General features: G+C 38.8%; 1 protein-coding gene across 3 annotated transcripts in view; it reads right to left on the reverse strand.

Annotated features, from left to right (window-relative positions):
- Nucleotides 1–3,425: 3,425 nt before the first annotated feature.
- ap1g1 (adaptor related protein complex 1 subunit gamma 1) overlaps nt 3,426–15,103 on the reverse strand; it is a 145,163-nt gene continuing 133,485 nt past the window's right edge. For all 3 annotated transcript variants that reach the window (XM_041190917.1, XM_041190915.1, XM_041190916.1), the window contains one exon: nt 3,426–9,069. In XM_041190917.1, coding sequence (XP_041046851.1) covers nt 8,968–9,069 — 102 coding nt within the window. In that variant the 3' untranslated portion in view covers nt 3,426–8,967. The remainder of the gene's footprint in view (nt 9,070–15,103) is intronic.

A 15,103-nucleotide genomic window follows, 5' to 3' on the forward strand; every position in this document is an offset into this window, starting at 1 on the left:
TGTTCACACTGGAGGCACCCTCCTTGTGTGGCATTACCAGCAGGCCAAGTGGAATTGATTCAGAAGTTTCTTGCAGCTTAAAACTGGGTACTGTGGGCCATCACCAGAAGCAAAATTGTATTCAACCATAATCTGTAACCTCATTCACTGACATCCCTCACTCTACCATTACCATCAAGCTAGAGGACCAACACAGGTTCAAAGAGAATTGTAGAGTTGCATGCTAAGAGCAGCACAATTCATATCTAAAAATGAGATACCAATCTGGTGAAGCCACAACACAGGACTGCATGGATGCTAAACAGTAGAAGCAACATGCAATAGACAGAGCTAAGAAATTCCACAACCAGCTGATCAGATCAAAGCTCTGCAGTCATGAATGGTGGGCAAACAATTAACAGGAAGAGGAAACACCATGGACACCCCCAACCTCAATGTTGGGGTAGCCCAGCACATCTGTGCAAAAGGCAAAGCTGAAGAATTTGCAACAATCTTCAGCCAGAAGTGTGAAGTGAATGATATATCTTGGCCTCCTCCTGAGGTCACCAGCATCATAGATGCCATTCTTCAGCCAATTCAATTCACTGCATGTGGTAAAGAATTGGCTGAATACAGCAAAGGCTATAGGCCCTGACATCATCCTGCTGATACTGGTGACTTAAGCTGCATTGCCAGGCACAGCTCTTATCAAATTGCTCCAGTACAACTAAAATTTGCTATTGATTTGACAAGGTGGACAACTACTCAGATCCTGTCCACAAAAAGGACACATCTAGTGCGATCATATACCATCCCATTAGTCTACAAGAAATCAACAGCAGAGTCACAGGTGGTGTCATTAAATGATATCAATCGGTACTTTCTCACCATTAACTTGCTTACTGACAGCCATTGTAGGTACCTCAGGGCCACTCAGCTCCAGACCACATTACAGCTTTGGTCCAAACATGGACAAGAGAGCTAAATTCTAGAGATGAATTGCAAGTGACTGCCTTTTGACATCAAGGTAGCATTCTGCTTGATTATGCTGTAAGGAACCAGAGTAAAATTAAAATCAATAGGAATCATGAGGGAAATCTCTCCACTGGCTGGGGTCATGCCACAAAGGAAGATGGTTACATTTGGAAACAACCATCGTTCTCAACATCTGGATATAGTTGGAAGTTCCTCAGGGCAATCAACTGGCCCAAGCATTTTCCACTGCATCATCAATGATCTTCTTTCCATTGTAAGGTCATAAGTACGGGTGTTCACTGATTTGTAGCAAGACTTGGATAACTTGGGCTTTGGCTAATGAGTGGTAAAAAAACATTCATGCCACACAAGTTCCAAGTAATTACCATCACCAACAAGAGAAGATTCTAACCAGCTCCCCTTGATATTCAACAGCACCAGCATCATTAATTTCCTCCCAATCACCAACACTCAGAGGTTACAATTGACCAGAAATTTAATTGGACTAGCCACACACTTGTCAGAGACTTTATGTTCTATGATGAGTAACTCAACTCCCAACTTCCCAAAGTCTCCACCATCTACAAAGTACAAAGTCAGGAATGAGATGGAGTTGGATTCATCCAGGCAATACTCAATAAATTCAACATCCAGGAAAAATTGGCCACTTGATTAGAGCCCCATCCACCAACATCATTCCCTCTACAGTGGCAGCAGTACGCACCATCTACAAGATGCATTGCAACAACTCACCAAAGCCTCTTTGACAGCACCTTCCAAACCTGCAACCTGTACCACCTAGAAGGACAAGGGCAGCAGGCACATGGAAACACCAGCACTTACAGGTTCTCTTCTGGGTCGCACACCATCTTGTCTTGTAAATGTATCAAGGTTCCTTCATCACTGGGCCAAAATCCTGAAATTCCCTAACAACAACATTATGGGCATATCCATACATGGACTGCAATGGTTCAAGGCAGCAGCTCACCACCACCTCCAAGGGCAATATGAACCAATAAAACATATGCCATGAGCTGGGGAAGGGGAGAGGAGTGGGAAGAGAGGAGGCTTAGAAGAAAGTGTGACAAGAGGATGAAACAATATGAAACCAAAGAATCATTGATAATTCAGGAATTGACCAAGGAGACAAAGTTTCGCAGTAAGTGGGCTGGGAGAGGACCAAAAAGAAGATGGATATGATAATCGTGTTGCGAGCCAGTGAATTCAAGTGTGTGCAAGAGCTATATTCAGGTCAGGAATATGCACAGTGGTAGCTGCGTTAGCCCAATGGAAGGCCTCAATCTCTCAGTTGAAGAAACTCACATGCTGGATGTGAAGATGAAAATCAAGAGCATTGCAAGGGCGGTCATAAGTGATGGTTTGTTAAGAGGAATCTGGAGTTGTTCTTGCTCTCCAGTATATAAATCATTTCAATTTTTGTTGCCTGGGTCTTGGACGAAGTCCACTAATCCCAGCAATCCTAATAACAAGAATTGTTATGGCTCTTTGAATGCAAAAACAATGTTCCCAAGTCTTTCTAAATGTAATTCAGCAAACATTTCAGCAGTATCATGCTAAAGCGCTACTGACAGTCTATACAAAAAATGATTGATATATATGCCACATTTTGCATGCTCCTTAGAGATTGCACAATTCTGTTTTGAATGGATGGGTTAAATTCTATTCAGCTTTTCAAATATATATTTCTGCCTTTTTCCCCAGGAATGTCCATTAATCTTCTTCAGCAAATTTTTCCATCAACAGTCACTGTGCATACTTTCCATCAGATTTTCAGGTCTGCAGTTAAAATATTTTAAAATGTTTAATTTTCTCTGAAGGGTTTTAGGAAGAACGTACTGCATACGGGTACGTTGACACAGTTGGAGTGCACTTCCTCCTGTAGTTTGTGACCCACAGCAAGTACATTGAGAGAAGCAGATTGCGGTCTATGAAGAAATTAACCTGTCATCATATAGCAATTAAGAGAGGAAATGGCAGAAACGCATAAGTATTTTGAATGAGGAAAGTGTAGAAGAGATACTACAGGAGTTTTTTTTTTAAAGTATAAAAAGTTAATGGAACTATAAAAGAAAATCAAGACAGGATGCATCCTTGATACAGAGGACTTTGGGGAGGATAGTGGTCTGGCATTAACCAAAATTTCACAAATTGTGCCAAACAACTGTTCAAGGAGGATTTGAGATGTGCCAAAAAAATTACAAGCCAGTTAGTCTTCAGTTGTGGATAAACATTGAGCACCCATTGGGGATGAAATCAGAGGATACTTAAGGCATGGGAGGTCATTGATAGGTGGCATGGATTTGGTAAAGAGGTCATGCTTCTAATTTAATGCTTTTTGAGGAAATTGCTGTAGCGATACAATTATTTTTAAGCAGTCAATAAATACAAGTCACACACAACAATCTTATCTTGCCTTCAACAGGCTAGTAATAAAACACTGAAAATATTAATTATGGACTTTTCCATTTTTATTAGTCAATGGTCATAATTTTTCCAACCCAAAAGACAATACATACAGAATTCTAAAATGTCCCAGGTAAGCGTTTACAACCTTTATGTCCCATCTACTTCAAGATCAATGGACTTTATTTTGTACAATATCTCAAAAATAAGTTTGTAGTAATTGTTTAATTTCCCAATGATAAATTTACTCCATAAAACTTTGAAAGATATAGATGAGGATAAAGTATCACAGGCAGCACACCTTATGAAATGGAGGAAAACCAGGGGAGGGAAAAAAGGTGATACAACTTAAGATTTAATTCCCTCCTTTCTCAGCACCGTGAGGCACTGTAACAATGCAGTCTTGCAGTAAAAACAATGGAATGATACATTCAGTTTTCAAAAACCGCAGGCTCAGTTTTACCAGTCAAATCTGCGTTTAACATGTTGGGTAGTGGAAATCAAGTATAAATCAGGCTATTTACACAGGTTTTTTTAAAAAAATCATGCATTCCAAACACAGAGCTCTAACAATTTTTAGAAGTACAGATTAGATTGGGATAGTTCAAACAAGACTCCAAAATTAGCCCACTCTAACCTCCATTTTACACCTTGGAACACACCATGTTTCAGATCAATGCAATCTTTTATTTTTAAGCCCAGCTTCACTAAATATCTGCTCCCCTCAACCTTGGTAGCAATGCGCTTGAAACTTGGCCCTGGAAAAAGGCAAGTAGAACTTCAGCCCCCTCCTTAAATCCTACAATCATACTTGCTTGTGCCTGTGCAGACTCTCACCTGAAGGGATACTATTAGCTCAACTGCCATGAGCTCTCCCCAGGTACATGTCTATCTCATCACAATCCCTTCATCTCCCATAGCTACGCTGGCTGAGAACTTCAAAAGAAAAATAGTAGCATCCCAGCAAATTTAAAGATGCGTCTTCCAGTGATGGAATCATCTTTGTGAGTAAAGATATTTTCTGCACCTAACTAGCAATATATTTTTTTACTGAAATAAATTAACTAATCTGGCAATAATCAAGGTGCTGGCAGGTGATATGAAACTGTCTAACCGAACTCTTATTTATTCATACGTGTTAGATTATAACAGATCCGATTTAAGATTCTTAGATGCATGCATAAAATTTAGGAAAGCAGTCCCACGAAAAGATTGTGAAAATTTACACCTTATATGAATATAAGCAATAATGAAAAACCTCTCCATTATCAATGCATTTAAACGTTTTGCTACCCATGGCCCAGCAAAAGGAATGGAGGCAGGATTGATATGGTGCTTTGAAGCCATGTAACAAAACAACAGGTTCATATTTGGAGTCTGTATAGAATAGTAAAGGTGCAAGTGCAGAAACAGCTAGTTTACAGCACAAAGATTCAAAGCAATAAAAATACCAAAGATAATGTTAACAGATCAACATGGAACCTGAAAACAAGCTGATCCACATTTCTTCAATGTTATTGCACAGCATATGAAAGGAATTTAATCAGTAGTTAAAATGTCTGCTTTATTTCTCAAACTTGCCTACCCACTTCCCAACCCCTTCAACTTAAGTATTTATATTTCTTCTGCAGACCTGAAGAATAATGCACAAAAATCAAAATATTTAATTACACAGCTTCCCTTCAGATATTAGACACTAATCATTTCTTTACTACACATTCATATCAAAGTCTCTATCCAATAGCATGGGAGTGCTCGCATCCACTTTTCACTCATTTAATATTTACACCTGCTAAGTGATTTGCAGCTTAAATAATCAAAGTTAAAAAATCCAGTGCTATGATGAATTTGAACAATGGTCAGCACAGCAAACATCTGTGACTTTGCTATTTGGAAAGGTTAACAGGTGGGTTGCATTTCTGTGTTTTGGGATATTTTGAATTTCTTCAAGAGTGCTGGGACATTTTGAATTTCTTCAAGAGTGCTTAAAAGACAAATATTTTTGTTCCATCTACATAGTAGCTACATTTTTCAGGATTTGGTGCATTAAAATCATATCTACCCAGACCACTTTTAACCTTTCCAACTGTTTTCTTTTTGAAGGAAAATGGTTAACTTTATTAATACCCATAAAATTAAAATGTGTAAATACTTTGGATAATGTGGAACAGAGCCTCAAACTGGGAGATTCAATTTCTGGTTGGTTCTAAATAAGCCTCTCAGGACGGAAGTAGAAGATTAAAGGGAAAAGAAAAAAAGGCATGATCAAAATGACCAAAATCAAGATATAACTTTTTCCAAACTGGTTGCTTATTAATCTATTATAGCTGAGGTTCCTAACGTGCCATGACCATTGAGAACTGACACACTGCCAGTTGTAGAGAAATAACTAAAACCACAAAAAGATGTGAATTGCAGACATGATCATTAATGTCGTTGGCATGGAATATCAATCTCAGGTGGGCAGAAATCAGTTGTACCCTTTCAACAGGGCGATACTAAATGGCAGATAATAACAAAAGGAAATAATGCCTCAGATTAAAGCATTACCTGAAAAGATGCCCTGAACTGATGCACACACCTATAGTAAAATTAAAAACAAACATCTTTTTGAAGAGTGATAAAGTATTTGACATCAGTATGCAGTGACATATCTTACAACATGCAATAAATATCCCTAATAAGGTCACTGTTGTTATCTTAATGGAAATTTCTTTCTTCAATCTCATGTAGAACCTTAAGCAGCCATACCATCAGTTAATCAATCTAATGTGGGGACAAAGTTTAATAATGCACTTCTCAGAAAACAATACTTTATTGCCTATTCTTGTCTTTTGCTTAGTAACTACTCAAAAAAATTCAGAACTTAAAATAGCTTTACATATTTTATGACCCAAAGTTAATGGCAAACAAATTAGAGCTGATATTACTGTTACTCCCATAAGAGCAGATTAATTTTAACTCTTCATATGGACAATTTCACTCTGCATCAAATTAATTTAAAATTACAAAAGAATGTTTCATTCAAGTAAATTGGCTCATTTTTATAAGTACAGATTTTAAATTGTTAGGGAAGTCATGAGATTTGATCAATTTACTACTGCTCTATAAAATCAAAATTAAACTTTGACCCAAGCTTTTATTTTATAATGTGATCCAAAATAATTCAAATGTACACAATTGCACAGGCACAGCTATTTCATTAAGGTAGTGAGGTTGTCAGTTCAGACTGTCCGTTAAACTAAGTGAATCAACTGTCACTGAAATATGCATAAATAACTTTTGCCAAGTGGCAATCCATATGCTTGAAGAGGTGAGCGTTATCCTGCAGCCAATTCTGCTACATACATAAGTAAGCATGAATGCTTAAATAAAATAATTAGCGATCATGAACATCAGGTATTTAAAAATATAGATTTCCTCAGCCATGTAGGATCAGGAGGAGACAATGATGAACCTCAACTCCTCCAATTAACTAATGGGAATTATTTCATATGTCAGACTGCATGATGAAAATATTTTTAATCCTAGATGTTTTCTTTCAACTTTAAAAAAAAAAACCTCTTTCATTGTATTAACTGGGTTTCACGTTAAGCAAGGAGGCTGCAGTAATAGCTGCATAATTCATTTGTTGAATGTTCATTTCATGTGATCTTGCAAAAACACAGTGCAGCTTATATACTGTGCATTCAAATTAGCATATACAACAGTGACATCTAACTCTTTTCAAAGGCCAGAACTATTTGCCATGTTTTGCAGTAGCCTCAATTTAAAAATTTAGCTTCTGATCCTCCTTATAACATTTACTGAAACAGCAGCACTTTTGCAGTTACAACCATTAAGAGCATCAAGTATATATACCATCAACTGCTCAATACATTCAGGACTTATCAAAAACTGTCCAACATATTTCTGAAAAAATTAAATATAATCTTTCTTCTCCTCGCACGCTTTTTAAAAGACCAAATAAGATGGCAGCTAGAAACTGTACTTGCAATGGGCAAGTGAGTAGTTTCTTTGTGCTGGAAAATACAACATTTTCAAAAAAGCTCCTAATGTTATAAGCCACTTTAAAACTTCACATCAGAAGGGAATTTTTCTTCGTTTATAAGCCATTTTGCTTCAATACTCAGTTTTTGTTAGGCAAATCAAGATTTAAATTGCTGTATCCCTTTTCATTCATCCATTTATAGAATCATAAAATGTTGTTCAAAATTTGTTGTTACTTTAGTCCTATTGTCTTTAACACATTGCGTTAGTGCATTGATTTACTAATACACCAGGAACAGTTCTGCAATTTTAAGATCATGAAAGTGAATGGACTACCAATTTAATCATTTTTTTAAAAAAAGGAGCTTTCAAGGATTTGTTGGGCATCAATCACTAACTAATGACAAAAAGCTAATGCACAAAACCTTTTTAAACCAAATTTGAAGTCAAAAACCTCCAAAAATAATTGTTACATAATTTAACTGTACAAATGCATATCATAATATACAAAGTTGACCAGGAAATATTAAATTTTGTCACTTGACCTTTAAAATGCATCAGACTTTGCGAGGAGGCTGAAATGTTTGACAACTAATATTTTGCTGCTATGTTTTATAGGAATTAATCTGGCAACAGAAAAGCAAGGAGGAAACCAATATTCAAACACTTTCCAGTCCAGAGAAGTGAAAAAGTAGTTTGCTAAATTGGTCACAGTGCAAATGGAGTAGTGCAGATGCAGTAGTATCAAATTACTCACTTTGCGGACTCATACAAAAAAATGAGATTCAAGCTTTGTGACTGTAGACCATTTAAAAAATTATGCTTTTGAAAAACAAGGCAGGAAGTCATATTGCTCAAGAGAACAATGATACAACTGAGATTCTTTGCTGCTAAATCAGATTGTCACAGGCATTGAGCTCATTATCAAAACTGAGCAAGCGAACTGACTGGCACTGTTTTCTGACTGAGCAAGCATCAGGAATCCTCACCCATTAAAAGTAGATTTCTGGATGAGGAAGTGTTGAGGTCATCATCTAATTAATAACCTATACTGTCTACAGGTTAAATGCTAAGAGGGCGAAACTGCTTTTGAAGACTGTTGGACGTTTTATTGAGATCCTTTGTTGAATGAATTGAAAATCATTACAGTATAGAACCCACTGCAAGCAATTTATAATGTTCTCTGCTCTAGTTCCCAATAAATGCGAGTGGTGAGTAGTAGAAAAACAATAGTTCCTTGATATGTTCTGAAATCTTGCAAAGCTGCTGGGCACATACTGACAAGCTGGATCACATCTGTGCAAATGTTCCAAGTTCTGCAAAGATCAGTGGGTAAAGCAGGAAGAGTGTGTAGTGCATACCACAAGCAGATATTCCAACGATGAACATGATGTTGATAGAGACTAATATGGATGTGTTTTGAAAAGTGATTAGCATTTGTAGGCATGATATTCCTCAGTTTGTTCATTAATTTTGCAACCCACATTGAGGGCTGATATACACGTTATGACATTGTGCATAAGGGCACTCTTAGGATATGACCTTCCCAAAGATTTACCAAAATCCATTGATGGAAAAGGGTTGTTGCCACCTAAACAATCACTGCCACGATTGAGGGGGAAAGTTATTTACTTCTGCTAAATCTTGTACTGGTGATCCATTGAGATTATATGTGATCTTTATCCTCATGCGAAGTTGTTGCTAAAAACAGAAAGACAAAATTGATAAACATTAAAAGAAAAATTGAAATAGCTGTGTAAGGCACTTGACCAGCAACCCAGAAGCTGTAACTTCAAATAGCACTGTCATAGTTGTAAACTTGAATTTAATAGATCTGGTAACTTGTAGACTACAGCCAAGAGAATTGGCCACAGATGTTCCTGGTGTTTGTAGGAATTATTTATTGGGAACCTGCTACCCAGATCTGATGCAGCCTATGCAACTAGTCTGCATTATGTGGTTGACTCTCAATGCTATGCCGAGTGAGGAGTGCACACGAGGACCACCTTGGGACAGGCAGTCAGCAGCACCTAGAGGGGAGTGCAAGGGGAGGACCTGTTTCTACCTGTCAGCTGAAGTGTGACATCAAAGGAAAACAGGTAGTAGATTGGTGGGTATCTCTTTTGATTGGCCAAGTGGTTTAAGTCAAGAGATGTTATTATAGCTGACGAGTACAGTTCAGAAATTCACTTAAAATATTTAACATTCAAATTAATTAATTAAATAGAATAGAGATGGCTGGACAGGCGATTTGTTGCAGCTGTAGTATGTGGGAATCCAGTGTGATCCACGGTAACCTCATCTGCAGCAAGTGCTGGCTGCTCGAGGAAATTTGACTCAGAGTTGATGAGCTGGAGTCTGAGCTGCGGACACTGCAACACATCAGGGTGGGGGAGAGTTACCTGGACACTGTTTCAGGAGACAGTCACACCCCTTAGATTAATTACATCAAATTTGGACCGTGGTCAGGGACAGGAGGACGTGACTGCAGGTTATGGGGATCCAAAACGCAGCTTTGGGGGAGCCTCAGCCAGTGCCTTTGTTCAATAGGTGCGAGGTTCTTGCTCCCGGTGTGAACGAGGGCAGAGGCTGCAGGGAGGATGAGCGAACTGAGCACAGCACCTTGCTATTCAAGTGGAGGGAGGAAAGAGAAACATAGTAGTAATAGGGGACAGCATAGTTAGGGGAATAGATACTGTTCTCTGCAACAAAGACAGAGTCCCAAAGGCTGTGTTGCCTACCTTGTGCCAAGGTGAAGGACATCTCTTCTGGGCTGGAAAGGAACTTGGAGCACAAAGAGAAGGGTCCAGTTATCGTGGTCCACATAGGTACCAACGACACAGGTAGGACTAGGAAAGAGGCTTTGCTGAGCTAAATAAAAAAGCAGATCCACAAAGGTAATAACCTCTGGATTACTACCTGAACCATGTGAAAACTGGCACAGGGTAATTAAGATTAGAGAGATAAATGCACAGCTAAACAGGATGCTGTGGGAGAAATGGGTTCTGATTCATGGGGCACTTGTACCAGTACTGGGGAAGAAGAGAGCTGTTCTGTTGGGATGGGCTTCATTTGAACCGTTCTGGGACCAGTGTTCTGACGAATTGTATAACTAGGGTTGTAAATAGGACTTAAAACTAATTAGTGGGGGGGTGTTCAATTGAAGGGAAGTTTAAAAAAATCAAAAAGAAATGAGAGCGCAGAGGTGCAGGATAGTGAAGAGGCAAATTATAATCAAAGTGTGACAGAAAGGGGCAAAAAAATATAAGCAGAAGAGTGGAGCAGAATTCAGAACCAGAATGAGCAATAATGGTTAAAAAGATGGATGAGTTGACAGCACAAATAGAAATAAATGAATATGACCTGATAGCTTTACAGAGACGTGGTTGCAGTGTGAGCAAGACTGGGAACTCAATATTCAAGAGTTTTCAACATTCCAGAAAAATAGGTAAAAAGGAAGAGGTGGGGTAGCTTTGTAAAGAAAGGAAAATATCACCGTGATGGTGAGTAGTGATATAGGTGCAATAGATCGTGATGTGGAATCAGTTTGGTGGAAATAAGGAATAGCAAGGGGAAGAAGTCACAGGTGGGAGTCGTCTATAGGCCCCCAAAGAGTTGCCTCACTGTAAGACAAAGTATAAATAGAGAAATAGTGGAGGCATATAAGAAGGGTGCTACAATCATCAATGGGTGATTTTAGTCTGCATATTGAGTGGACAAATCAGATTGGCAGGGGTAACATGGAAGATGAATTTGTAGATTGCATCAGAGATGGTTTCTTAAAGCAATATGATGAAGAAGCTACCTAGGAACAGGCTATCTATCTATTTCAGATCTAGTAATATGTAATGAGATGGGATCAATAAGACATATAATTAAGGATCCTCTAGGGGGTAGCGATCACAACATGGTAGAATTTCAAATTCAGTTTAAGGGCAAGCAACTTGGGTCTCAAACCACTGTCCTCAACTTAAATATGGGCAATTAGAGGTAAGAAGAAAGAATTGCCTAAAGTGGGCTGGGAAAATAGACTAAGGGAAAGGTCAGCGGCAGACATTTAAGCAGATATTGCATAACACTGAGCAAAAATTTATCCCGGTCAAAAAGAAGGTCTCAATGACAAGGATGAACCACCCATGGTTAACAAAGGTGGTCAAGGAGAGTATCCAATCAAAAACTAAGGCATGCAAAGCGGCAAAAACTAGTGGTAGGCCAGAGGATTGGGAATTGTTTTTTTATATAAGGAACCAGCAGTGGATGACTAAAAAGTTAACAAGGGAGAAAACTGATTATGAAAGTAAATTGGCAAGAAATATAAAAACAAACAGCAAGAGCTTCTACAGGTATATAAAAAGAGAGTGGCTAAAGTGAGTGTGGGATCCTTGGAGGGTGCAACTGGAGAATTGACAACGGGGAACAGGGAAATGGCAGGTAATTTAAACCAATACTTTGCATTGGTCTTCACAGTGGAGGACACTATAAACATCCTAAAGATATCAGATAAGCAAGGAGCTAATGGGAGGAAAAATCTTGTAACAGTCTCAATCATGAGGGACAAAGTATTTGAGAAACTAATGAGGCTAAAGGAGAACAAATCGCCAGGACTTGATGGCCTGCATCCAAGAGTTTTAAAGGAAGTGGCTGCAGACATAGTGGAGACATTGGTTGAAATATTCCAGAACTCATTGGATTCTGGAAGGGTCCCAGTGGATTAGAAAACCACTAATGTGATGGATGCCCCTGTTCAAGAAGGGAGGGGGTGGTGGGGGAGAGAGAGAGAAAGAGACACAAAAAGCAGGAAACTAGGCCTGTCAGCCTAATGTGTCTTTGGGAAAATCTAGAGTCCATTATTAAGGAAGAAATAGCAGGACATTTACAAAAGCTTAGCGCAATCAAACAGAGTCAACATGGTTTTGTGAAAGGGAAACCATGTTTGACAAATTTGCTAGAGTTCTTTGAGGATATAACAAGCAGAGTTGAAAAAGTGGAAATGGTAGATGCTATGTATTTGGATTTCCAGAAGGCATTTGATAAGGTGCCACATAAAAGGTTATTCCACAAGATAGGAGCTCACGGTATTGGGGGTAATGTATTAGCATGGATTGAGGACTGGTTAACACACTGAAGACAGTCGGGGTTAATGGGTCTTTTTCAGGTTGGAAAGATGTAATTAGTGGAGTGCCACAAGGATCAGTCCTAGGGCCTCAATTATTTACTATCTATATTAATGACTTGGAGGGCACAGAGTGTAATGTATCCAAATTTGCTGACTATACAAAAATAGGTGGGAAGGCATGTTGTGATGAGTACATAAGGAATCTGCAAAGGGATATAGTTAGGTTGAGTGGGCAAAAACTTGGCAGACGGAGTTTAATGTAGGAAAATACGAGGTCATGCATTTTGGTAGGAAGAATCAAAAGGCAGACTATTATTTAAATAGAGAGTAACTCCAAAAACGTGTAACAGAAGGGGGATCTGGGTATTGTGCATGAAACACAAAAAGTTAGCATGCAGATGCAGCAAGTAATTAAGGCGGCAAATAGAATTTTGGCCTGTATTGCTAGGGGGTTGGAGTTTAAAAATCGGGAAGTCTTGTTACAACTGTACATGGTGTTGGTGGGACTGCACCGTGTACAGTTTTGGTCTCCATATTTAAGAACTGATATGCTGACAATGGAGGCAGTTCAAAAGAGATTCACTAGGATGATCCTTGGGATGAAGGGGTTGACTTATCAAGAACAGCTAAACAGGTTAGTCCTTTATTCATTAGACTTTAGAAGAATGAAGGATGATCTTATTGAAACTGAGGGGGCCTGACAGGGTAGATGTTGAGATGATGTTTCCACTAGCAGGGGAATCTCAAACTAGGGGACATAATTACAGAATAAGGGGATTCTTATTTAAAACAGAGATGCAGAGGAATTTCTTCTGAGGGCAGTGAATGTCTGGAGTTCTTTATCTCAGAGTCGTGAAGGCTAGATCACTGAATGTATTTAAAGAGGAGGTAGATAAGATTTTTGAAATATTGGGGAGTTGAGGACTACGAAGAGCTGGCACAAAAGAGGAGTCGAGGCCGGGGGTGGGGGGGTGCAAATCAGCCATGATCTTATTGAATGGTGGAGCAGGCTTGAGGGGCCGATTGGCCTACTCCTGCTCCTCTTTCTTATGTTCTTATGAAGCGGCTTAGCAAGTTATTTAGTTGCATCATCACTGCGCTCAAGGCAACTAGAGATGGACAATAAATATGACTTGCCAATATAGCTCAAAGCACATGAATAAATGAATAGAATCTATAGATCCACATGTAAAATGGGTATTAACCTGGGTTTAGTTCAATTTAAAAGGTCTTAACTTCAAGGAAGGCAATGCTTTAAAAAAAATCCTATAGGAAACAAGACATAGTTCAAAGGGAGGTGCAAATGCATAGCTATTATTTCTGGCAACTTTGTAGTTGAAAAAAATGGAGTTCTAAACATTAGATTTTACAATTAAGTTATTCCACTCAAATTTCAGCCAAGTGGATCCACATTGCAGATCCACCAGTCAGCCTTGTTAGGTAGAATAGAAAGTGAAAGGTTCAAGCAAAATGTCAAAAATTCAGGAGCAGCTTAAAACATAAAATTGAGCTAGGCAAGAGTGCCATCATCTGAGCCAAGTCTGACACTCACTCATCTCCCATTCGTCAGAAAAATAAATTTTAGTACAGCAGGCATGCATTCCGAGTGGATTTAAATACAGTACAGGTCAAACTGATTTTTCTGCTTTCTAGTTTTATTTTAAGAAAATGCCCAACCTTTAAAGAATTAGCCAATTCAGCATTAATTATTCCATCAAAATTGTCACAGTATGCAACTCTTGTAATGAAAATGCAACTGCAGTACTAATCCCATCCCTTCTCGGCCTATTCCCTGTCTTTGCTTCAATTAACTCATCAACGGAGATTATCTATTTAGACTGGATGACTGCTTTGTGGATCACCTTCGGTCTGTCCGCAAGCATGACCCAGACCTCCCTGTTGCTTGCCATTTCAACACACCACCCTGCTCTCATGCCCACATGTCCGTCCTTGGCCTGCTGCAATGTTCCAGTAAGCTGAACGCAAACTGGAAGAACAGCACCTCATCTTCCGACTAGGCACTTTACAGCCTTCCAGACTGAATATAGAGTTCAATAATTTCAGATCATGAACTCTCTCCTCCATCCTCACCTCCTTTCTGAATCCCCCTTTTCCAATAATTTTTAACAAATATTTTTTTCTTTTCCCTTCTATTTTTAAGTTTATTTCGATCTATTGTTTCATCTCCACCTTTTAGTCCATTTCAAAGCCTTCCCCCCACCCCACCCCCACTAGGGCCATCTGCCACTAGCTTGTCCTGCTTGCTACCCTTAATGTCCCCATTAGCACATCCTTTAGATAATACCACCAGCGTCAACACCCCTTTGTCCTTTCATCTATGACATCTTTGGCAGTCTCTTCTTGGCCTCCACCTATCTCCACTGGCCCTCTATCGAGCTCTACCTGTTCCAAACCCTCTACCAGTTTATATTTTATCTCATTTCTATATTTCTTAGTTCTGATGAAGGGTCATAATGGACTCGAAACGTTAACTGTATCCCTGTTGCTGTCAGACCTAAGTTTTTGTTCTAGATTTCCTGCATCCGCCGTATTTTGCTTTTATCTATTTACTATCCATTTCTTATATTACTTAGCACACTATAAATGTCATGTTAATAT

Source organism: Carcharodon carcharias, chromosome 7 (assembly GCF_017639515.1).
Source record: "Carcharodon carcharias isolate sCarCar2 chromosome 7, sCarCar2.pri, whole genome shotgun sequence".
Lineage (NCBI taxonomy): Eukaryota > Metazoa > Chordata > Chondrichthyes > Lamniformes > Lamnidae > Carcharodon > Carcharodon carcharias.